The 23,072-nt window shown below is 53.4% G+C and overlaps 3 protein-coding genes across 4 annotated transcripts; all 3 read left to right on the forward strand.

The window, feature by feature from the left end:
• The first annotated feature begins 96 nt into the window (after positions 1-96).
• Positions 97-3,009, forward strand: TPI1 (triosephosphate isomerase 1). The gene is made up of 7 exons (XM_031046890.2): positions 97-308; positions 1,020-1,143; positions 1,226-1,310; positions 1,439-1,571; positions 1,821-1,906; positions 2,101-2,188; positions 2,446-3,009. The coding sequence occupies exons 1-7, from the start codon at positions 197-199 to the stop codon at positions 2,562-2,564; spliced, it is 747 nt and encodes a 248-aa protein (XP_030902750.2). The 5' UTR covers positions 97-196; the 3' UTR covers positions 2,565-3,009.
• A 2,823-nt stretch (positions 3,010-5,832) lies between these two features.
• LRRC23 (leucine rich repeat containing 23) lies at positions 5,833-12,713 on the forward strand. The gene is made up of 7 exons (XM_005146640.3): positions 5,833-5,946; positions 6,023-6,135; positions 7,300-7,553; positions 7,647-7,777; positions 11,215-11,351; positions 11,926-12,145; positions 12,418-12,713. Exons 1-7 carry the CDS (start codon positions 5,833-5,835, stop codon positions 12,454-12,456), a joined length of 1,008 nt encoding a protein of 335 aa, XP_005146697.2. The 3' UTR covers positions 12,457-12,713.
• Positions 12,714-12,971: 258 nt separating this feature from the next.
• On the forward strand, positions 12,972-22,370 carry ENO2 (enolase 2). 2 transcript variants are annotated; one of them, XM_034060039.1, is made up of 11 exons: positions 12,972-13,106; positions 15,739-15,831; positions 16,521-16,616; positions 17,890-17,959; positions 18,107-18,240; positions 19,441-19,663; positions 20,114-20,311; positions 20,408-20,609; positions 20,817-20,925; positions 21,064-21,122; positions 21,419-22,370. In XM_034060039.1, exons 2-11 carry the CDS (start codon positions 15,766-15,768, stop codon positions 21,486-21,488), a joined length of 1,227 nt encoding a protein of 408 aa, XP_033915930.1. In that variant the 5' UTR covers positions 12,972-13,106; positions 15,739-15,765; the 3' UTR covers positions 21,489-22,370. The 2 variants fall into 2 exon arrangements, with proteins under 2 accessions (XP_033915930.1, XP_033915931.1); XM_034060040.1 differs by lacking the exon at positions 12,972-13,106 and adding an exon at positions 16,841-16,899 and having other exon boundaries at positions 15,747-15,831.
• Positions 22,371-23,072: the final 702 nt, after the last annotated feature.

Below are 23,072 nucleotides of genomic sequence, written 5' to 3' on the forward strand. Positions count from 1 at the left end.
GCCGGTACCGGGAACAGGGCGCGACCGGCACCGGGGCCGCGCACAGCCGGGGGGGGCGGAGCCTGCGGAGGGGGCGTGGTCTGCGGAAGGGGGCGGGGCTTCAATCGCTGCCGGGCTATAACAGCAGGTCCGGGTCGCCGTGCGCCGCCGTTGACCTTCGCGTTCCGTACGGTACCGGTTGCTGCCCGCTCCCGACATGGCGCCCAGGAAGTTCTTCGTGGGGGGCAACTGGAAGATGAATGGCGACAAGAAGAGCCTGGGCGAGCTCATCCACACGCTGAACGGCGCCAAGCTCTCCGCCGACACCGGTGAGGGCGCGGCCGCACGTAGCGCACGTCCCGCTCGGCGCCTCACGGCCCGGCAGGGCCCGGCAAATGTCAGAGGGCGGCGGGGGCCTAAATATAACCGGCAGCGGGGCTAAATATACCCGTGAAACCGGATCCGGGACCGCGGCCCGGCGGGCACCTCGCGGGTCGCCTCTGGCTGCAGACCTAGGCGCCGGGAGCGGGGGGCCTGGTGCCGCCTCTGCAGTCTTCATGGGCCTCCCACCTCGGCCTTGCCCAGCCCCGGTGCTCCCGGTCCCGTCTGCTGCCCAGAGCCGCGGAGCTCCGTGTGTTCAGCCGAGCTGTGCTGCTGGGGCAGACTGCGGGACCTTGCCCCGGCCTCACCGCCGCACCCGGTTACAAAGCACGGCGCTGCCCTCCCCGGTTCTGCCGGGTCTGGGCAGCGGGGCGTGATTCCCGTCCGGTTTCTTAGCCAGGCCGTTCCAAGGGACCGGTGTAATCGGCAGAGGGGCCTGGCCATGGGCCTGGTGCCATTTCTCTGCCCCCTGGGTAGGGCTTCCTGCTGTTGAGTCCTCACGTAGCAGCGGTGCTCCTGCTGCATGAGGTCCCCACGTGTCAGCGAGGGCGGGCTGAGCCTTCCCAGGAGCAGGGAAGGGAGGGATGAGCTCGTGGGGCTGGGATGCGGGTGTCTGCCCTTTGCCCATCTCAAGGGGAAGCACTGTCTTTGTCTTCCAGAGGTGGTTTGTGGAGCCCCTTCCATCTACCTTGACTTTGCCCGTCAGAAGCTCGATGCAAAGATTGGAGTCGCAGCACAGAACTGTTACAAGGTACCAAAGGGCGCTTTCACAGGAGAGATCAGGTGAGCTCCTACAGCATGAAGCCAGGGTGCCTCTGGGGCATGGATTTCCTCCAGAGGTGTAAGTAGTCTCCTTTCTCCCCAGCCCAGCAATGATTAAAGATATCGGAGCTGCATGGGTGATCCTGGGCCACTCAGAGCGAAGACATGTTTTTGGGGAGTCTGATGAGGTGAGTGACCCTGGAATGGAGAAATGGTTTGGATCAGAGGTGCCTGTGAAAGCTGCAGGGATGAGCAGTTAAAATAAGGCTACAGGAGTAGGTCTGACTTAGCTGCCTTGCTTCTTTTGCATGCCTAGTTGATTGGGCAGAAGGTGGCTCATGCTTTAGCTGAAGGCCTTGGAGTCATTGCCTGCATTGGAGAGAAGCTGGATGAGAGAGAAGCTGGCATAACAGAGAAGGTGGTTTTCGAACAGACCAAGGCCATTGCTGGTAAGGGAAGAAAAGAGGTACTTTTTACTGCTTTGGACTTTTGGGAAATGGCCATCTCAGCCTCAACTGGAAGGCTGTAATGGCCATCCTGGCCTTCCTTGTAAGGCTTGCAAATATATTGTTCTCAGTGTTCACACACAACATTAATGTGATCATGTTAATGAAAGGCCTGTATGTTCTAGGAAGTTTTCTAGCTCTACCTTTTCCAGCATGTACTGTGCTCACCTATGCCTTCTTCTTCATCTCCAGATAACGTGAAGGACTGGGGTAAAGTGGTTCTTGCCTATGAGCCAGTTTGGGCTATTGGAACTGGTAAAACTGCAACTCCACAACAGGTATGAAGAAGGGAAATGACTAAATGGCCCACTGACCCTTCCTGCTCAAGAGCTCTTCTTGAAGGTTCTCTCTAAAGAATAAAGTTTTAGAGGATCTCTTAAGATTGTCTCCAAGAGTTTATCCATTCTCTTTGGAAGGGAATGGTGTGTAGAATGGCTCAGCCCTCAGTGCAACCCTTTCTGTTCCATTGCAGGCTCAGGAAGTTCATGAGAAGCTGAGGGGGTGGCTGAAAAGCCATGTGTCTGATGCTGTTGCTCAATCAACTAGGATCATCTATGGAGGTAAATGACTCTGAAGCCTCTTTCCAGTGCAAGAAGCACTTTGTTTCTTTGCTTATTACTGCAGTTGTACAGCATGCTCTGCTGGTGAGGAAACGAGCCTGTCAGAGCATGAAGAACCACTTACTAGCTTGTTTGGGTAAATGGGAGACAGTCTTGCTGTCCGCATAGCGAGAGGTGGCTGGTACCTTGCAGGTGTTACACTGCCCTATTTTTTGGAGCTGGCCACATCTGACCTTAAAATATCGCTCCCTCCTCAGGTTCAGTCACTGGCAGCAACTGTAAGGAGCTGGCCTCTCAGCATGATGTGGATGGCTTCCTTGTTGGTGGAGCTTCTCTCAAGCCTGAGTTTGTGGATATTATCAATGCCAGGCACTAAAGCAGCTGGTGAGGAACAGTCCCTTGTGGTTAAGAGCAAGACACGGAAGCAAAAAGGGACCCTTCATTGCACACGTCTCTTCTGAGGCTTCCCCCATCCACGGTCATTGTTGTAGCTGTGCTGCTAACCCCCCACACACCATGTTGGAGTCCTGTTAGTGGGGGTCTGTCTCAGCAGAGTCTTGACAGCCTCCTCTCTGTGTTGGCAAAATCCTTGGTTGCCTGTTGACCCATAGAAGCCCACAGCCCAGCCATAACCTCCCCCTTTCTCTGCTGTGCTGCAGGGAACAGGGGGCCACTGGTGCTGGAGGAAGGAGAAAAGAACTTTACAGTCTCTTGCATCCTTCAGCTCCCTCAGCAAGGAGCCTGTCAGCTTAGTCCCTTGTGAGATGTCTTACCTCACCTATGTCCCCTACTAAACAATAAATGAAAAGAGAAAAAGCAAAGATGTGTCCTGGCTCTTACTTGGAAGCAGCTGGGGACAAGGAGAGTACAGAACTTTACAGAGCTTACAACTTGTGAAGGTACCTGCTTCCAGGGCAGGTAGTGTGGGTTTGGTGGCCTTTTCTTTGAGGGACCACCATTGCCACAGTGGGTATTGCACAGGTTCGACCTGCTATTATAGGCTTTACATGCAGCATGTCCTGGGTGTCTTCTGTCATGTTACAGCACCTCTTTGTAGTCATTTACGTGCATCTTTTCCACGTCACTATTCCAGCACTTGCCTGTCCCTCTCATGGGCTGATTTTTCCATGCCCTCATGCCTGCTCTTTGCCTGTGCCAACTGATGACTGACATTGCTGCTCATTAAATGCAGAGCAGTGCAGCGCCCTCTCCGTGCAGGGAAAGGTTTTCAGGCCGTGTGATGAGGCTGTGCTTGCTGCCTGCTTTCAGCCGTACTCTGCTGGATCAGAAGGCAGGACTAGCTGCTACTTCCCAGCTGCTACACTAGCTAGGCCATCTTTAGCTAAGGGTAACGAGGAGTGCCTCACAAGGAGGAGCTTAGCAGTGGGGTGGTGCATCCTTGGGAGCCGAAGGGCAGTGCCCTGGTCGGAAGCAGGCGGGTGGGAGGCTGGCAGCGCACACTGTGATGCGCTCTCGTTCTGGTCTGTGCTTTATGCAGATGCGGCACGTTCCTGCCCTGCCCGCATCACCGGAGGGACGAGAGGCAGGAGGGGACCGCCTGGTCCCGCTGAGCCCTCCAGACCTGCCTGCTCATCCGCACCGGGGCCGGCGCGGGCGGTGGCCGGTGCTGGGGCGCCCTCAGGCGGCCGCGGGGCCCTGCGCCGGCTGTGGGATGGAGGGAGGATGGTTCACCGGGACCGGCGGCAGCCCCGCGGTGTGTGCCCGCCCCGCCACGGAGCACAGGGGCTGACCTACATAGGGAAAACAGGATGGGAGCCGCGCATCGATCTTGCTGCTGTGCGGAGTACACAGAGGCATAAAAGCATTCCTTTAATGAGGAATAAACTCATGGACAGTCATTTGTGCATTAGCAGGAATGAAAGACCTTGGTTTGTTTCGGTTTTGTCTGCTTCCTGGCAAGGCCATGGCTCTGTGGAGTGGGAATACTGCCAGATCCTCACTGCAAATTGTGGTTGTTGGATCCTGAACGGGGTTGCTGTTGGGAAAAATGCATTGTGCCTGGTGTGATACAGCCTGAGGGAGGCTACTGTAGCTCCATGTCATCAGCCCCAACCAGCCAGGCTGCAGTCGTATTCCCAGTAGTCACCCACACACAAGCACACATATTCTCTTGTTCCTTTTTTAGTTCTATGGTCATCTAGAAACAAGGCAACTGAGCCATAAGATCTTGCTGTAAGAACATGTAAAACGTGAACGAAGGCACAGACAACTCCTACCTGTCAGCATCAAGTGACAAGGGACAGGAAGAAAACCATATTGTTGCTTTTCCTCCAGCACTGATTTGCTGAAGGGCTCCTTAAAGCCTTGGAAAGCAAAGGCAAGAGGACCTGGAGTGCTTTATGTGTTGAGGGTTCTTTTGCAGGGGATATGGTGGAAAACTACATCATGTGAAGGGTTAATGGCCAGGGAGTGAATTCAAATGGGGTAACTGTAGCATAGAAGAGGCCAGTGCTGGGGAGCACTGCGGGGTGACACTGCGAGAGCCTGACACTCATGTCTGATGGTTGTGTCCAGCTGAGCTTGGACCAGCTTATCTAACACAGACATTGCCCAGGGGCTGCAGAGAGACAAAGTGCACTGGAGGGAAAGGGAGCAGGGCCTTGGACTTTGATACTAACCACAAAACACCCAGCTCTGCTCATCAGACACAGGGGCACAGCCCCGCAGGCACTGATGGTACCCACTGGCACTGCAGCCTCTGCCCTCCCCAGCTCCTCAGCCTGGAGGAAAGGGCTGAAGCAGCCTCACCACAGCGGGTCAGGACACTGTGCCCAAAAGGCACTTCCTGGCAGCTGAGAAAGCACGTCATGGGAGGTTCCATGCAGAGCCTAGTTCTGCTCCACATGTGAATGTCTTTCCACACAGATTATTTGCTGTATGAGTGACCACCACCTTCTGCAGCCCAGCCTGATTTTGAAGCCAGACCCACTTTGAGGTGGGCAGGACAACCTCCAGCAGTCTCTTCCTGGATCCTTCAGTTCTCTGGATACGCTTCTGATAATTGTGGACATCACCCAGCAGGGAATGATCAGGAGCTCACGTGAGAGTAGAGCAGGATCATGAAAGATCCTGGAAAGCAACGTTTTACAAGGGCATGAAATGACAGGAGAAGTGGAATGGCTTTAACCTGCCAGAACTGGGGAGACTGAGATGAGCTCTTAGGCAGAAGCTCTTCCCTGTGAGGGTGCTGAGATGCTGGCACAGGGTGCCCAGAGAAGCTGTGGCTGCCCCATCCCTGGCAGTGTTCAAGCCAGGTTGGACACAAGGGTTTGGAGCACCCTGCTCTAGTAGAAGGTGTCCCTATCTGTGGCAGGAGTTGGAACTGGATGAGCTTTAAGGTCCCTTCCAACCCAAACCATTCCATGATTCTATGATGTGCAGCCCAGGCAGGAGAAGGGTCTATACACATACTGGTGTATACTTGGTGTATACATACTGTATATACTTGGTGTACCGAGGCCCCGGCTGGGAGCAGCAGACCCTGCCCCGGGGCCGGCCCTCAGCGCAGTTGCTATGGCAGCGAATCCGGGCCCCGCCTGCTCGGTTTCCATGGCAGCGGCACGCCGCGGCCCGCTCAGCCTGAGGGAGCTGCCTCAGCGCGGCAGGGAGCGGAGCCGGTGAGGATGGAGGACGAGGAGCTGGAAGAGGAAGAGGAGGAGGAGGAGGTGGGGGAGGAAGAAGAGGATGAGGAGAAGGAGGCGGCGGAGGAGGAAGAGGCGGCAGAGGAGGAGGAGCAGGTGAGGGACGGGGCTTCAGCACTCCCTGGCCGCAGCTAGGCCAGCGCTGGTGGTGAGCTCTCTCCTTCTCTCCCAGGCGCCGGCTCCGTGTCCCCTGACAGAGGAGGTCCTGAAGGAGGGTCTCTCTCTCCTCTGTAAGACCGGCAACGGCCTGGCCCACGCCTATGTCAAATTTGAAGCCAAATCCAAGTGAGTGTGCAATATCTGCCCCGGGAGAGGCATGGAATGGTTTGCATTGGAAAAGACCCTAGAGCTCACGCAGTTCCAAGCCCCTGCCACAGGCATGAACACCTCCCACTAGAGCAGCTTGCTCCAATCCCTGTCCATCCTGGCCTTGAACACTGCCAGGGATGGGGCAGCCACAGCTTCTCTTGAGCAACGTGTGCCAGCACCTCAGCACCCTCACAGGGAAGAGCTTCTGCCTAAGAGCTCATTCAAATCTCCCCTCTGGCAGGTTAAAGCCATTTCCCTTGTCCTGTCCCTACAAGCCCTTATCTAAAGCCCCTTTCCAGGTTCCTTGTAGCACCTTTAGGCACTAGGAGCTGCTCTAAGCTCTCCCCTTAAGGAGATGCCAGGCATCTCTGTAGCCACAGAGCAGCTGTGCTGTGAGGCCACTGGTGGTCAGCTGTGTGGGGTAGGAAAGTTTCCAGGCCGTGTTTTCCAGCCATCTGGCTTACAGTCTGCACCTCAGCATAGCTTGTCCCTCCTCAGCCCTGAGCGCACTGGTGGGAACATCCATGTCCCCCTTCACTGAGGGGAGCCTGCCCTCAATGTGATCTCTCAAGGGAACCCGAAGATGGTGATGTCCCCACAGTAACTTTGAGAAATAGCCATTAAGTATCTCTGCTGTTAACTGCTAACCTTTAAGGTGTGCACTTAAATACAGTGTCACAATTGCCTTGGGACAATTTGGAGCCTCAGCCCTATCAGTATACCCTAGATATAACTAACAGGCCTCAGTAACAGTGTGTCTTTCAGCAGCCTCATAGGTATCTCAACCAGCTTTTTCCCACTTGGAAAGTCGTTCCACACATCCCTTGGTGTTGCCACTGCTGCCTAACAGACACCCTTCTGCCCCAGCTTAACCTCTTTGCTCTGGTTCTGCCCCCTCCTAACAGACACAATTCAATGGGAGCAAGTACTCCATGTGCCAGGAAAGTGGGTCCAATCTTAACAATTCAGCCTCCTTTACAGACTGTTTTAGCCTATCCCTATCACCTGCCTTTTTCTTCCTTCTCTCCAGCAAGGCTTCTCAGGGGAAGTGTGAGAGGAGGATGCCCTCCCTCCAGCAGCTGTAAGCTGGTAGCAGGGGAAACTATGAGAGATGCTTTATTCACATCCTCCCTCCCATAGGGACTTGACAGACATCAGCCTCCTCGAAAGCTTCATTCACCTGCGGTACGTGGATTTGTCGGAGAACAAGCTCCAGGATTTGGCCCCACTGAGCAGCCTAACCCACCTGCTCTGGCTGAAGGTGGATGGGAACCTGCTGAGCAGTGCCTGCATGCAGGAGCTGCCTTACCTCCAGGTCATCAGCTTTGCTCGCAATCACATCAAGGACATGGAGGGCATTACTCACCCCCGCTTAGCCAACCTCAGCATGAAAGGTGATAAAGACCCCTCTCCTCATTGTGCCCACAGGACACTCTCCTCAGGTGGGATTAATTCTCTTGTTGTTTCCTTCCTCCTCTGGCACTCAGAAAATAAAATCCAGTCAGCGCTGAGCCTGAGTCATGCCCAATTGTTCAGCCTACAAATCCTGGAGCTGCGAGGAAACAAGCTAAAGAGCACAGAAGGACTCAGTCTTCCCAAGCTCAAGACCCTCTATCTGGTAAGGGATCAGCCAGCTTGGGGAGGGGGACAGAGCTGCTCCAGAGCCTGGAACCTCTAGTCCATGTGAGGGAGACACTGTGCCCTTCAAAGCAGCACAAATTTTGTGCTAGTGCAATCAGTTAATCTTCTCAGCACAAAAGAGGAACAGATTTCAGCGAGCTAAAGAGACAAAATCACTTCTTTTGGGGTAGCTCTTCACTGTCTGCCCAGACAGCGTGGAAGGAGCTGCCACTGACCAGTACTAGCTCTGCAAACAGCAGAGGGGAGAGTTCAGTGTGTTGGGGTCTCCCCTCCTGTGGGTATTCTCTTCTGGCAGTGTTAGGCAAGCCTGTATGCCCTGTGCCCTGGGACCCCCAGAGGTTTGTGGGGAAAGCACCAGGTTTGCTCTGGGTGACAGCAGGGAGGTGATGCCTCTTTCTCCTCTCTGATGGGCCTAATCAAATACTGGTTTTAAAGCAGTACAATTATATGATTCACACCTTCAGCTACCAAAAGGAAACTGGTTAAACATTGCAGTGAAACTAAGACAGGAAAAGCAATTTCCTAACATCATAAACTATTGCTTCAAGAGAACACTTACTCCTAGAGACACGAGTGAAGAAAGTAGGCATAGCCTGGTTCCATGCATCACACAGTGCTACAGCTTGCAAAGGCTAGAGTGTCCTGAGTCACTACCCCTTAAAAAGCAATTACAGGTTCTAAAGGCTTTTAGAATCAAGACTCCCTGTCAGAAAACACTGAGGAGATGGCTTGCTGAGATTGCCTGCAATTTTCTGGTGAAAAGCTGAGATTTTAGGACCAGAGGTGCTCAAAGGAGGGATGAATTCAATAAGTCACTAGATACAGTGCAGCATTTCAAAGTGAAAACAGTGACTTTAGTGAAAGATTGAAGGGAAGCAAACACAGCACAGGGCCTACAAGAATTCTGGTGAGGGACTTTTGCTAAGTGTCTGTAGGGACAGGACAAGGTGTAATGGCTTTAAACTGACAGAAGGGAAGTTGAGATGAATGAGCTCTCAGGCAGCAGTTCTCCCCTGTGAGGGTGCTGAGGCACTGGTACAGGGTGCCCAGAGAAGCTGTGGCTGCCCCATCCCTGGCAGTGTTCAAGACCAGGCACTATGGAGCTTTGGAGCAACCTGGTCTAGCAGAAAGTGTCCCTGCCCATAGCAGGGGTTTGGAACTGGATGAGCTTTAAGGTCCCTTCCAACCCAAACCATTCCATGATTCTGTGAGTCTATGATGCCATGATTTAAAGGTTACTGACATGACTGAGGGATTTCTGAGCTGCATATGTGAAGCAGGCAAATTGCAAGATGTGATTATTAGAACAAGAATAACTGACTAATTTTTCAGGAGTCTTTGGGGCTTTAGTTTGCCTCCCATGTTCACGTGCTCATTACATCATTCTGGAGGGAGGTTTCTCTCCAGGATGTGCTTTGATTTCTGTATAAAGTTTTCAGTATTACTTGACCCATGGGTAGATGTAGCTGATGCCTCAAGGACAGGGTTCAAGACGAACGGTTCAGCTTAAAGGAGTGGAACCAAATGTGGTTAATGTATGACATAGTTGCAGATGAAAGTGAGCACTAATAAAGTTATACCTACTGGCAGGAAGACTATGAGCTGCTGTGTCCTATTGGGACACTTTGAGAATCACTGCTCCCTGTCAGAGCCCTGTCAGCAGGGGTCTGTTAGCTCCCAGTCACTGCAGCAGTGATGACAACAACCAGCTAGAGTAAGGCCAGGGATGCTGGAAGAGGGGACACAACCATGCGCAACACATTCTAGTAGCTTCCATAAGAAATGGTGGCATCACATCTATGTGAAGAACTGGTATCTAAGCTATGGTGATGATGTGATCACTCAAAGGTGTCATAAGGAACGTTATTTGATGTAGGGAAAAACCCCCAACAACCTAACCCTGAAAAAAACCTTTTCTGCATTGCCCTGTTAGTTCTTATAGGGCCAGAGCTGTTAAAAGTGTTCACACTGAAGTCATGGAGAAAATGAGAGTGTCAGGAAGTTATTATTCATCTTACAGAGCAGTGGTCTGTGAGCTCCCCTCCCTGTTTCCCACACTGGCTCCTGACATGCTCTGAGGTTCAGTGTACTAATCCTTCCTGCTGTTAAATCTGTTCACACAACCTTCACTATATCTCCAACTTTCCTCTTTTTGTCCCTGTGTTACCCTCTTTATTTGGCCCAGCTTGTCCAGATTCTCCTTTGTCTAATTTCCATCCAAATCCTCCTGTTCTACAAAATGCTCTTTTCCTGAATGACCTAGCCTTAAACCATTCTCCTACCCCACCAGTTCAGCATGTCTGAATTTAGCCTTTTATTAGTCTTGGCCCTCAGCCACGTCACTGCCTGGGTACCAACAAAGCTCAGGGAACACATCAGGACCTCTCTCCCTGCTTCCTGCCCAGGTATCCGCGTGCTTAGAGACTGCAGCCCCAACCGCAAGCGAATCGCCTCCTGCTAGGGCTGGAGGACTCAGAGGGCTGGTTGTAGTTACCAGGGATGTTCCAAACGTGGCTGCACAAGGGGGTGAGCAGCCTGAGCTAGGTGGATGCTGACACTGCGCTAAGCTAGGCCAGGAGACCTCTAGTGGCCATTTCCAGCCGAAATCCTGCTGTGAAACTATGGCTGAAATTCAGAGCTTCATGGAATCCTTTCGGTTAGAAAAGACTTCTAAGATCACTGAGCCCAGCCATCAGCCCAGCACTTTGTATGTCCCTGTCTCATAAGTCACATCACAATGAAGTGAATGAAATTCAGTGATGGGAATGATGGACTTCCTGCCATAAGATTGTCAGATTTGCTGCAAGAAGGTGCACCTATGGATGGAGAGCAACAATTATACCTGGAAAAGCTTAAAATTAAACCAACCACCATGCCTGCAACCTCTCTCAGGAACATGTAGCCTGCTTCTGTTTCTGCTCCTAGAGGAGAGGAGGAGACTTCTTGGTAGCAGATTTCCCCCACATGAGAAGCAGCTGATGAAGATACCTGGACTACATGGAGTAACTGAGAGAGGCTGGTTATTCATCCTTTAAATACACTTGTTTCAGGCTTAGATCTATCCTTTCCACTCCACACTGTTGCTCCCTGTGGTCTTAGGGACCCAGATTTGGCACTGCCATGGAAGGAGGTGCTGTGCTGGCAGCAACATGTCCACCTGGCATGGCTCTGTCTCTGTCACCAAGTGATGCTACAGGAAACACTTTTCCAGTAAACTTTTGGTCCTTGAATCTGACTACTTAGCACCCATTTGGCCAAGACCTTGAGCAACCCAATCTAGCTTCAGAAAAGGCTGTGTTATGAGTGGCAGGGATTCTGAAGGGTAAAAAGAGCTTCAAAGGCCAGAAATAACTGCTGTTCCCTCTCTTGTGTGTCCCCTTTTTCCTTCTCCCTTCCCGCCTCTCTGGTGCTCAGGCCCAGAACACCATTTCGAGCCTTGAAGGCCTTGAGGGGCTGGAGCAGCTGACAACTCTGCACCTGCGTGACAACCAGCTCGAGACCCTGGATGGATTCTCTAGTAGTATGAAGTGCCTGCAGTACCTCAACCTACGGTGGGTCCTCCTGATCTGATGGGGACCAGAGACCCCTTCATCAGGCTGTATTCCTATTTAGATCTTTAGGATTTTCTGGTTTCTTTGGAAGTTGAAGAGCTGATGGGATGGGTTTACCTTTCCTGTCCTACCTGGTGTTCAGCATTTGGCTGTTGAGGTTTATAAAAACCAGGGCCTTTCCTGGGCTTTTCAGAAAAGATCTGCTTCTCAGTCACTCTCACACCCCATCTCATACTTTCTATTCCTTGCCATAGTACTCTGTATCCCTCTCAGCATGTTCTCTGTGTCCTGGACATGAGTGAAGTGCCCTTTACTTCTTGGCATTTGCCATACCAGGTGATGGTGATACCACACAACTCAGTGGACTGTCTGAGCACAGAGAAATCCAGAGATGTCCCTTTTGTCCCTCAGTCTGAGGAGCTGCAGGCAGATCTGTATTGTAGATCACAGAAAGTCTACAGTCTATCATGCTGACAAGTCTTGCTTTGTCTGTCTCATCACCCTACTGTTCCAAAGGGATCTCACTACTTGCACATGTCTCTTTGCCCTGTTCTCTGTGCTTCCTCTTCTTCAGGAACAATAGGATCAGTAGCATTCAGGAGGTGGCAAAACTGCAGTTCCTGCCCATGCTGCAGACACTGGTGCTGTTGGACAATCCATGCTCTGAGGAGACTTCTTACCGGCTGGAGGTCCTGGCCCTGCTGCCACACCTGCAGCGCCTGGACAAGGATGTAGTTCAGCAAGAGGAGCGAGCAGAGGCAAAAGAAATCCGTCAGATAAGACAGGAAGAAAAGGTGAGACCAGCATGGCCAGAGGAAGGAAGTAAAGGGAAAGAGAGAGGATCAGACATGCTGATCAAGCCTCTCCTGTAAATTACATGAGGAGAAGGCTGAGAGAGGTCAGTCCCAAGGGCAAAGACAGTCTGAAACAGAGACCAGGCTTCACAACCTGATTATGATGGCCAGCATCACAACGCTCTGGCCATCCCCATCCCCACTTGCAGAAGTGAGTGGTGAAAGGAATTCTGGCATGGAGTCATTTAACTTGTCCCTCTTTCCTTCTTCAGGAAATGGAGAGATCAGAGCAGGGTGATGCGGCTGAGTGACCCTGGTTTTAACACCTGTACCCACAGCCAGTCTAGGTTTGGAGATGCCTTTCCCCACACGTGCAGTCATAGGACCAGACCCACCCTCACCTCAGCTTGCCCCTGGAGAAATAAACAGGAGGGCTGCTCACACTGGTCCTGGCAGCTGCCCTGAGGTACTGCAGTGGGCTTTTGCAGACACTGCATTCATGTGCCTTCTCCTCAGTAGGCCTGAGAGGGAAAAGGGAAAAGTTACAGGTTCTGTGGTTCAACTTATGCCTCCCAAAAATCCTACAACATTTTCTGATTTGAATAAAAATAATTAATGAGCCTGGAGTGACTGGAGTTGTTTATCCTGCACACCCACTCCCATTCCCGGCTTCCTCACCCTCGTCTGTCTACGTCTATCCCCTGTCTGTCTCTCCCTCTTTCTCTCTCCATCCTCTACGTGCTGTTTGCAAAGCTTTGCTAAATCCTGACTCATCGCAGCTCTGGGTCACATGCTGCTGTCCCGGCCCTATCAGGGGCGTCTCCATCCTGCTGCTGCCGCCGCCGTTGGCTTAGAGGACACATCATCTCCCCTTGAGGTCTTGCATCCCTCCTCAGCTCCGTCCTCGCTCCTTTCCACCAGTACTTTCTCAGTGTCTCTCGTTCACCCCTGCCCTAGGAAGGTAAGTGTCTCTCCACGGCCAGCGCCCTCCTCACCGCATGCACGTTTCTGCCCCCACCCCGTGTCCTCCAAACCCCACACGCACTTTGGGGTCCCTGCGGAGAAGGTCCACGCTGAGCGGCATTAACAACCGAACTCCCCTCGCTTCCTCCCCCTGCTCCTCCCACCTCTTTCTCCTCACCCCCACTGTGCTCACTTTTCTTTCGTATTTTGATTTCAGGTGCTCCCTCCTTCCCCACCCCGGGAAAGCTTCGTTTCAGATGTGAACCCAGGGGATTGCAGAGGGGGGGCAGTCAACAAGGATAGGCGCTGCTCCCAAGGGCACTGCCGGCAGGCGCTGCGGGATGGAGCTTTACCGGGAGATGCGGGTGGGGAGCAGGCAAAGCTCAGTTTGGGCACTGCTGGGGAACGGACCCAGCCTCAGAGCAGACCAGTCCCCAGCTTCCCGAGGTGCTCACACAAACACGGGTCTCACGGAGAGGGAAGGAGGGAGGGCGGGAGGGAGGAGAAGGGATGTTTTCTCATCTGCACAGCCCCACAGCACACAGAGGAGGGGGGCAGCAGGGAGAGGAGGTGACAGTCAAGCAAGCAATAGCTGCATCAGCCACGACACTGCAGCAGTGCGCGCTTCCTGGGAGCAGTGCCCAGCCCTGAGGGGATCGCAGCAGCACCGGGAGCTGGGGGGAAGGTCTCACCACGCTTGTCTGCCTGGCGGGGAGGGGGGACTGCGATGCCCTGGCCACAGGCAGTGCCCAAGAGCAGTGCCCTCGGGATGGCACCGCAGCAGCGCCTGTCTTCTGGGATGCCCAGCCCCAGCCTCAGCCTGGCTCCTCTCTGCTCCTCACTGTGGCCATGGCTCTGTCCCAATCCCTTATCCCAGCTTATCCCCCTCTGACCTCCTTTTAGGACAGTGCAGTGGATGCCAGGGATTTCAGGGTGGTTCTTTGCACTGTTCAAAGGAGGGCAAACACAGGGACACAGGGCAGCAGCACAAGTGGAGAAAAGGATTTAAAGGACTAGAGGGTAGAAGAGATCAAGAGAGTGATGGGGTGAGGCGTGTAAGGCTGGATCTGGGCTTGTTATTTGGTTTCCTCTGAGCTGGCCTCAACAGAGGCCCGTGGATGTGGGCAGAGGGATGTGACATGGGCAACTTGACCACAGAAGCAGAGAGGCACCACATCTGGCACAGGTCTTGCTATCAAAGAGCACGTTAATGCAATCCTGTTCCTCTGTCTCCTGTGGAGGCTGTTGGGGCATGGCCAGGGCACTGCTGCAAAGGAAGCTCGCAGCTGCACGGGCACGGCTGTGGAGGAAGTTCCCGCAGCGTGTGCCAGATGGCATGAGGAGAGCTGCCAAAGCAGCTGATGAGGGATTCCAGCCCAGATGGACATGGTGGAGGGCCCTGTGTGGGCTCCAGAGAGCCCTGGTGTCGCTGTCTGAAACTCCCCACTACGGGAAGCTGAAACCTCAGGGCAGCATCATCTCCACCACCTGAGGCAATGGGCTCCTGCTTTCCCCCAGCCAGTTTCTCTACTCCCCTCCGTGCCATGATGTGCTATTTGCAGCCCCACCGCCCTGTGCTGAGCCCCGGTGCTGGCTGCACCACTGCTGCTCACATGCACCACAGCCTCTGCACGGGCTTGTGCGTGGGGCTGGCCCTGCTGAGGTGAATCATGGCTGGGGGCTGGAGGAGGAAAGCCTGCCAGGGCTGGGGACATGGGGTGATGCACACTCACTTGCTGCTCCTTCTCCTGTGGGGGGGCAGCTCCCCAGCAGTGCATGGCCCCATGGCAGGGGAATAAGGCAGTGCTATGGGGGAGGAAAACGAGTGGGTTTGGACCCCCTCACGATCAAATTTCAGCGACAGAAGCTTTTTCAAAGCCATCCTCACCAACCAACTTGTTTTGCACCTCAGGTTTAACCCAGTGCCCCAAAATGCCAGGTTTCCTCAACCTTCCCATCCAACAGAGGTGCCTCCCGGTGTCACCCATTTCCCCGTCTCAGGAGCAGAGCAAAGGACCAGGTCCCCCCTTCCCTTCAGAGCCCTCTCTCCTATGTGAAGGCCTTCAACAAGATGGCTCCTCAGGCTGCTGGCCAGCTCCAGCTCAGCACTGCCTGACCCTGCGGGAGGGCTGAGCCGGGTGCTGGGGCTGCAAGGACCGGGTGAGGGTCCCCATGGCTCAGCCACCCCCTGCCCAGCTCTGCCCCCGGCAGCAGCCACGCTGGGCTGCCCTGGCAGGCACCGTCCTCACCTCCAGGCAAGGGATGTGCTGATCCCTCCCTCTGCTGCCCTCGGTGCTGCTTCTGTGTCCCTCTCTGCCGCCCATCTCTGATAAAGGGGCAGAGTTCAGCTGTGGTGCAGTGAGAGGGGGAGTGGGAGCTCCCAGTGTGTGATGCTACCGAAGGGGCAGAATGAGCTCGAACAGATAACCAGTTCCTGGGCAGAATTCCACACTAAACCCACTGTGGTTTAGTACCAATTGCTCCATTTTCTTGAGCCCATACTTTTAGCTCCATCTCCTCAGGTCTGTTTTCCTTGAGCTCCCTTCTTCCTGACAGTGTTTTGTTTAGATATTAGAAGCACCAGATCCTGGGGCCCTCTCAGAGCTGGGTATGTCCTGTCCTTTCCACAGGCTCAACCATGGCAGTCGAGAGGATCCATGCACGTGAGATCCTGGACTCCCGTGGGAACCCCACTGTTGAGGTGGACCTGTACACACACAAAGGTAAGTGGTGAGGACAACAGGGGACGTGCTGCCCATCCAGCGGAGTTAGTGCGACTGAGCCATGTGCCTGCTAGCACTGGGGATGGGAAGTGTCATTAACACAGACGTATTTCCCTTGTCAAATCCCTACGATGGCCAGCGGCAGCTATGCTTTTAGTGCTGAGATGCAGTACAAGTTTGGAAACACACCCATGGCCATGCTCATGAGGCAGGGGAAGGTTTGTTCCCTGTGCAGCATGGACATGTGCATGTGTCTCAACTGGAAGAGCTGTGCTGGGCCCAAAGCTGAGTAGGCTGAGGGGTGAGGAGCAGTGGGGGGCCAGAGCAAGCATCCCTTCTTTACAGAAACCCAGGCCTAGTCTGAGGGGGAGGAAGGCACTGGCCATGGGTCAGGCTGCCTCTGGAACCAGGAGGAGGGCTGAGAAGCCAGGACTCCACCCTTTGTCACCCATAGTGCTGGGTTCAACAGGGACCTTGGGGCGCCTTAGATCCAGGTTCTCAGCCTGGAATTCCTGGGTGCTTTTATTTCCGCTGCCTGGTGCTCCCCCTCTGAGACAACCAGCCCTGAGGGGCCATCCCTTTGCACCAGCAGTTACCCCATCCTTTCTCAGGGCAGCAGGACACCAGCAGGTCCATGAGGGTTCTCCCTCCCTCTGCTCACCTCACATGTGTGCTCTGCTGTTCCCCAGGCATGTTCCGAGCAGCGGTCCCCAGCGGCGCATCCACCGGGATCTATGAAGCGCTGGAGCTGCGGGACAACGACAAGTCACGTTTCCTCGGGAAAGGTGGGGATGTGCCTATGCACAGGGCTCTGCTCAGCTGCTGCCGTGGTGTGGATGTGACCCTCAGGGGGACCACAGAGGCACAGAGCTAAAATGAAAGATCAGGCCTCAACCTTCCCTCGCTGTCCCTCTCTGTCTCTCTATTGGTCCTCTCCCTCCTTCTGTTCTCCTCTTTTTGCCTCACTCTCTCTCTCTCTCTCTTTTTCTCTATCTCTTCCCTTCTTTAGGGGTCCTGCAGGCCGTGGATCATATCAACAGCACTGTTGCCCCAGCTCTCGTGGGCTCTGTAAGGATTTCTCTTTGTTCTCCCTTGTCCATCGCTTACTCTGGTCCATCTCTGTCCCCATATCTCTGTTTCTGCCTCTCTTCATTTCACTGGGTTAACAGACATAGTGATGCTCTCTGTGAACTTGGGTGCACCCCTCCTGTCCTCCATGCCTGTATGTGTCTCCAGCAAGCTTCCCTCTGGGTGGAAAGGATTTAACGCTACATGACCCACTGCAGCATCTCTACTGCCTAACTAGCCCCCTCAATGCTCCCTGTAGAGCTCCCTCCCCTCTTTCAGATGTGCTCCTCCTCAAGCACCGAATCTCACCCATGTGTCTGTGGCCTCACACCCTCTTTGTCCTACCCAACACTCGTGGTGCGATGAGCAATGACCATAGCGTGCCAGGTCTGTCATGGCACTGGGCTGCACAGCAGTGGTGTCACATCTGCAGCCTCCTCATACCTGAGGACCTGGAGCCTGCTCTGACGAGAGCTGAGCTAAAGCCACACGTTACCCCCTGTGCAGCCTGCGGGGAGGTCTGGCTGACAGCCCAGCAATCTCCACCCCACAAAAACACCTCACCTGGTGGGGGGCATGGATTAAGCCATGCTCGCTCCCGGGGACAGCTCCATCCAGTCTACATTGCTTGCTTGGGGTTGAGCATGTACTGTTGTTCTGCCTAGCTTCTATGTGGTCATAGCACCACAAAGCTCCGTGGAAGCTTCCAGAAAGCTAGGTAAATCCCCAAGGCAGTCCTGTGTCCCCAGCAACACGTGCCTGATCCCCCCTCCAGTGCGGGCACATGTACACTGCACTGCAGCAATATCATCGTGGTTACCTAAGTTGACTACATCCCAAGGCACTAGTTTCCAAAGCTTTGTGTGTACATGTTCCCCCACAAGCTATAAAGGTCCCACAGCTTTATCCATCAATGTCTCCTGTCTTGCACACCAGAGTCAACAGCTCTTCTCAGCCTCCCCTTCTCAGAAGCCGTTTTCTTTCTTGCAGGGCCTGTCTGTTGTGGACCAAGAGAAGATAGACAATCTGATGCTTGAGATGGATGGCACAGAGAACAAATGTAATCCATCCCTCTTTTTTGGCCTGGGAAGTAAAGAGCAGGGGCGGCTGCAAGGGGCTGGAGGGGGGGGCACTGTCAGAGTTGGCAAGGGCACTGCTGGGCAGGAGGTTGCTGGTGAGAAGCCTAACTCCTTGTTTTCCCTCACAGCCAAATTCGGTGCCAATGCTATCCTGGGAGTCTCACTGGCTGTGTGCAAGGCAGGAGCTGCAGAGAAGGATGTCCCCCTGTACCGGCACATTGCTGACCTGGCTGGCAACTCTGATCTCATCCTTCCTGTGCCAGTAAGAGCCCTCGGTCCTTGACATCCACCTGCACAAACTCCAAAAGAAACTTCAAGGAGTTTGTTGGGAGGTGGAGAAGGAAGGAATATAGGACTGCAACATCAGCTGAGTGCACTGCACTTAAAGAAGCAAACCAAGGCCTGGGATTTGACAGGTTTCAACATGGAAAAGGGGCCTGAGGAGAATAAGACAGAGGTTGTGGTGGGAGCTGACTGAGGATCTCAGCACAAGAACCAGAGGGCATCATGTGAACCCTCTGGGGCATGGTTCAAAACAAGGGCATATGGGTCTCCACAGCAGGGGTAGCTGCTCTGTAAAATTCCTTCATAAAGGGTGTTGTGGGTGCTAACATTTTATCAGAGTCAATGAGAAAGGTCCTGGAGGAGGGGCTGATGTTGCATTGCTGATAAACAAATACAGACAAACATAGCACAGTTGAACACATATAGCTCAGGAGATCTCTTACAGGGAAACCTCCTGGAGGATCCAACATAAGAGGGATGTGGACCTGCTCAAGTGAGTCCAGAGGAGGCCATGGTGATGCTGCAAGGGCTGGAGTACCTCTGCTCTGGAGTAATGCTGAGAGAGCCAGGCTGGTTCAGCCTGGAGAAGAGAAAGCTCCTTAAGGGGAGACTTTAGAGCAGCTCCAGTGCATAAAGAAAACAGCACAAGAAAGCTGCAGAGGGGCTGTGGACAAGGCCCTGTAGGGACAGGACAAGGGGGAATGGCTTTAATCTGCCAGAGGGCAGATTGAGATGAGCTCTTAGGAAGAAGCTCTTCCCTGTGAGGGTGCTGAGGCGCTGGCTCAGAGTGCCCAGAGAAGCTGTGGCTGCCCCATTCCTGGCAGTGTTCAAGGCCAGGTTGGACAGGGCTTGGAGCAAGCTGCTCCAGTGGAAGGTGTCCCTGCCCATGGAAGGTGTCCCTGCCTGTGGCAGGGGTTAGATTTTTCAAGATCCCTTCCAACCAAAACCATTCTATGATTCTATTATAAGAATCTATGAATTAAGAGGGAAAGTCCTCTCCAACCATTTGCCGTGGAGCCACTGTTGGAAAGAAGACCCCGGGCCTATGTGCCTTTGGTCTGATGCACTGTAGGTGATATTACCCTGTGGGATGTCACGAATGGGCACGGTGAGAGCCTCTTATAGGTGGTGTCAGGACAGGCACCTTCAGCTCTGATTCTCTTATGGACTCTTCCAGGCTTTCAACGTGATCAATGGAGGTTCCCATGCAGGCAACAAACTGGCCATGCAGGAGTTCATGATCCTGCCTGTAGGAGCTGAAAGCTTCCGTGATGCCATGCGCATAGGGGCTGAAGTCTATCATAACCTCAAGAGTGTCATCAAGGAGAAATACGGCAAGGATGCTACCAATGTGGGTGATGAGGGAGGCTTTGCCCCCAACATCCTGGAAAACAGTGAAGGTGAGAGCCCTGCAGAGATGTGGTACCTCTGCCTGCAATGCTGTGGCTTCCTATACCCAGCTCACAGCGTTTCCCAAAGATCAGTTCAAAATATGATGTCTCAGTGTCATTTACCTCCTGTGTTAGGGAACAGTTCCTAACATACTTCAACTTGTGGTGGCCTCAACCTGTTGTAGCCTTTTCATAAATACTTTTTATGTGTGTGTACACTTCTGCAGGGACTTCCCCCAACTTGTCTTTGAGCTATGGGATTGTACTTTAAATCCTTCCTTCTTCCTTTGGACATGGCCTCCACAGCTCTGTGGCATGTTTCTGTTGTGCTCTGAGCAACCTTTACTTCTCCCATCTCACTGTCAGACCCTTCAGTGGCTCTCAGAACCCTCTCAGGGGATGTTCTCACTGAAAGGCAGAGCTTTCTGTATGGGCTGATTGCAACTCTCCTCCTCCCAGCTCTGGAGCTCCTCAAGGAAGCTATTGACAAGGCAGGATACACGGACAAGATTGTCATTGGTATGGATGTGGCAGCCTCCGAGTTCTACCGTGATGGCAAGTACGACCTGGACTTCAAGTCACCAGATGACCCAAGCCGCTACATCTCTGCAGATGAGCTGGGTGACCTCTACCAAAGCTTTGTACGTGATTATCCAGGTGAGCAGCTGTCCTTGCTTAACAGGTACATGCCCTCTGGTTTTGGGGTGGGAAAGGAGGCAGCTTTGACTCATGTCTCTTCTGTTGTCCCTTCAGTGGTCTCCATTGAGGACCCCTTTGACCAAGATGACTGGGAAGCCTGGTCCAAATTCACGGCCAATGTGGGGATTCAGATAGTGGGAGATGATTTGACAGTGACAAACCCCAAGCGCATTGAGCGAGCTGTTGAAGAGAAGGCCTGCAACTGCCTCCTACTGAAAGTCAACCAGATTGGATCTGTCACAGAGGCCATCCAGGCGTAAGTCCCTCCCACTGCCCTTGTTGTCCTGTGAAAGGGCTGTTGATGAATCACAGCAGGGTGTCATCTGTCCATTGGATGAATAGACTTTTGTATCTACCAGAGTGCAGGGTGCTGAGGGTGGGAGGAAAGGCTGTCTGGATCCACCTTATGCAGGCAGTGGTCAGAGGAGCGGGAGCTGCTGACTGCATCCCTCATTCCTTATAGCTGCAAGCTGGCCCAGGAGAACGGCTGGGGGGTGATGGTGAGCCACCGATCTGGGGAGACTGAAGACACATTCATTGCCGATCTGGTTGTAGGACTGTGTACTGGGCAGGTAGGTGAGACCCAGGCCATGCACAAGTCTGGAGGAAAGCGAAGGGGTGTGAAGACAGAATCCCTTGCTTCCCCATGGGAAACTAGTGCGAGTTATGACAGTGTCTTAACAGTATTTGTTTTGGGGAATGCTTTGCAGATAAAGACGGGTGCTCCCTGCAGGTCTGAACGTCTGGCTAAATACAACCAGCTCATGAGGTAAGAGGCTCTGGGAGTGGCAATGCAAAAGAGAGAATGTAAGAGTGAGTAACTGGGGTGGGAGAAGCTGAAAACCCAAGGGTAGATGGGGCTTGTGGGGGAAATGATATGAAGACAAGGCACAGAGGTGACAGTAGGATCCCAAGGAGATCTCTGGAGCAGACTCCTTTCCTCCTCCTTGGCTCCTCCAACCCATGTCAGCTTCCTGATGATGCACTGCCTCTCTCTGGTACCCTGGTGCTTCCAATGCTCCCTCACAGCAAGGGCCTAACATGTGCTCTCTCTGCCTCCTGCAGGATTGAGGAAGAGCTTGGTGACGAAGCACGCTTTGCGGGACACAACTTTCGCAACCCAAGTGTTCTTTGAACACTGTCCCCAGGGCACAGCCACCCTGCTGCTCCTTCCCACCTCACAGACTCTGGACCTCCCTTTGCTCCACTGCTCCCTTTTTTGCTCTTTCTCCCCCACTCTGCCACCTGGTTCCCTCTCATTTCAAACCCCCCTGAGTTCAGGTGTCCCCAGCTAGATGTACCAGGTGAAGGATGAGAGAGAGGCCTATACCTGTGTCCCTTGCTTTGGGGTCATAAGCATTTCTGGATGTAGGCATTGCGTGTCTGTTGGGGTTCTGTGTGCAGGGCTGCATCTGAGCCGCTCTGTTCATGTGTTAGACTGCAGAGCACACCAGCTGCCTGGTGTGTTTCTCCTGCACGCCGGAGCACGGGCAATGAGCATATGTGCGTTGGCTGCTGTGTTTGGACAAGTGTTGCACCCATGTCTGTGTATGGACGAGTGTCACCAGTAGCTCGCTCTCGTTGTGCACGTGTGTAGGTGCATGTGTGCTGGCCTACGGCATCCTTGTGCCCCAGGTTGTGTCTGCACTGAGCTCTGGTGGGACCCCAGCATCCCTTTCCTCCACCCCAAGTGCTGTGCTGTGTTGGGATGTGCTTGCCAGCAGCTTAGCGTTGAAGTGCACTGCTGTCCCTCACTGGGTCTGCGTGTGTGTGTGTGTGTGTACTGTCAGTCTCCGAGTCAGCACTGCGGGATGATATATTAAAACACATCCGTAAACAAATCCATGCTCTCGTTTGCTTCTCGTGACCTTTTTCTCTCTATTCCCTCCCCTCTTGCAGTCCTTTACCCTCTTCTCTGCCCATAATGTCTGCTTCACCTTCTGAACGGCCCATGCTCAGCTGAGCAACAGACAAACTACAGATCCTAAAACTCAATTAAAATGTATTTCACACCTGAGTTGCCTGGCCTGGCCTGATGTTTCTCTCTACATGCCAGTGTTTGGGAAATGGGGACATTTTGCCATCAGAGCAGGAGAGGCTCATGCAGAAAGGTAACTGAAACAAGCAAGAGAAAGAAAAGGCCCCGGTACCCCCACTTCCTTTTCTAGCCACAGCCAGGCTGCTCTGCTGGGGGAAGGCAGGAGGGAGGGCGGACATTGCCCCCACCATCTCCACCAAACCATATCGCATGAAGATCTGCTGTGCAGTCTTTAACCGTGCCCTCCAGGGTGGGCCCCAGGCTGTTCTCAAGTGATGGGAACCTGGAACTGCAAGACTGGGAGCGCAGATCCTCCTCCCCTTGCAGAGCAGTGACTAGAGGGATAGAAGGAATGTGCCTCTCAGCTCCATCTTGTTTCACAAAGGCAGCACAGCAGTACTTGGGAAGAGTAGCCCATGCTCAGCTTGTGCCCCAGCAGGCTGAGTGCCAGCAAGGCCAAGTGCCTGCTCAGCAATGTTATTGTGGACAGACTCCAGCCAAGGCAGGAGGCTGCTGTGAGAAATCCAACTCAAGCTATGATAGGGAATAAATGCTAAAACCACCTTGCCCACTGCTACTGCTACACGGATAACCAATGTACAGGGGGGTAATACAGAGAAATTATACAAGGGGGTTAAAGGAATTCCTTTGCTTAAACAAAAGTATTGTCTGTCCTAAGTA

This window comes from Melopsittacus undulatus, chromosome 2 (assembly GCF_012275295.1).
Source record: "Melopsittacus undulatus isolate bMelUnd1 chromosome 2, bMelUnd1.mat.Z, whole genome shotgun sequence".
NCBI lineage: Eukaryota > Metazoa > Chordata > Aves > Psittaciformes > Psittaculidae > Melopsittacus > Melopsittacus undulatus.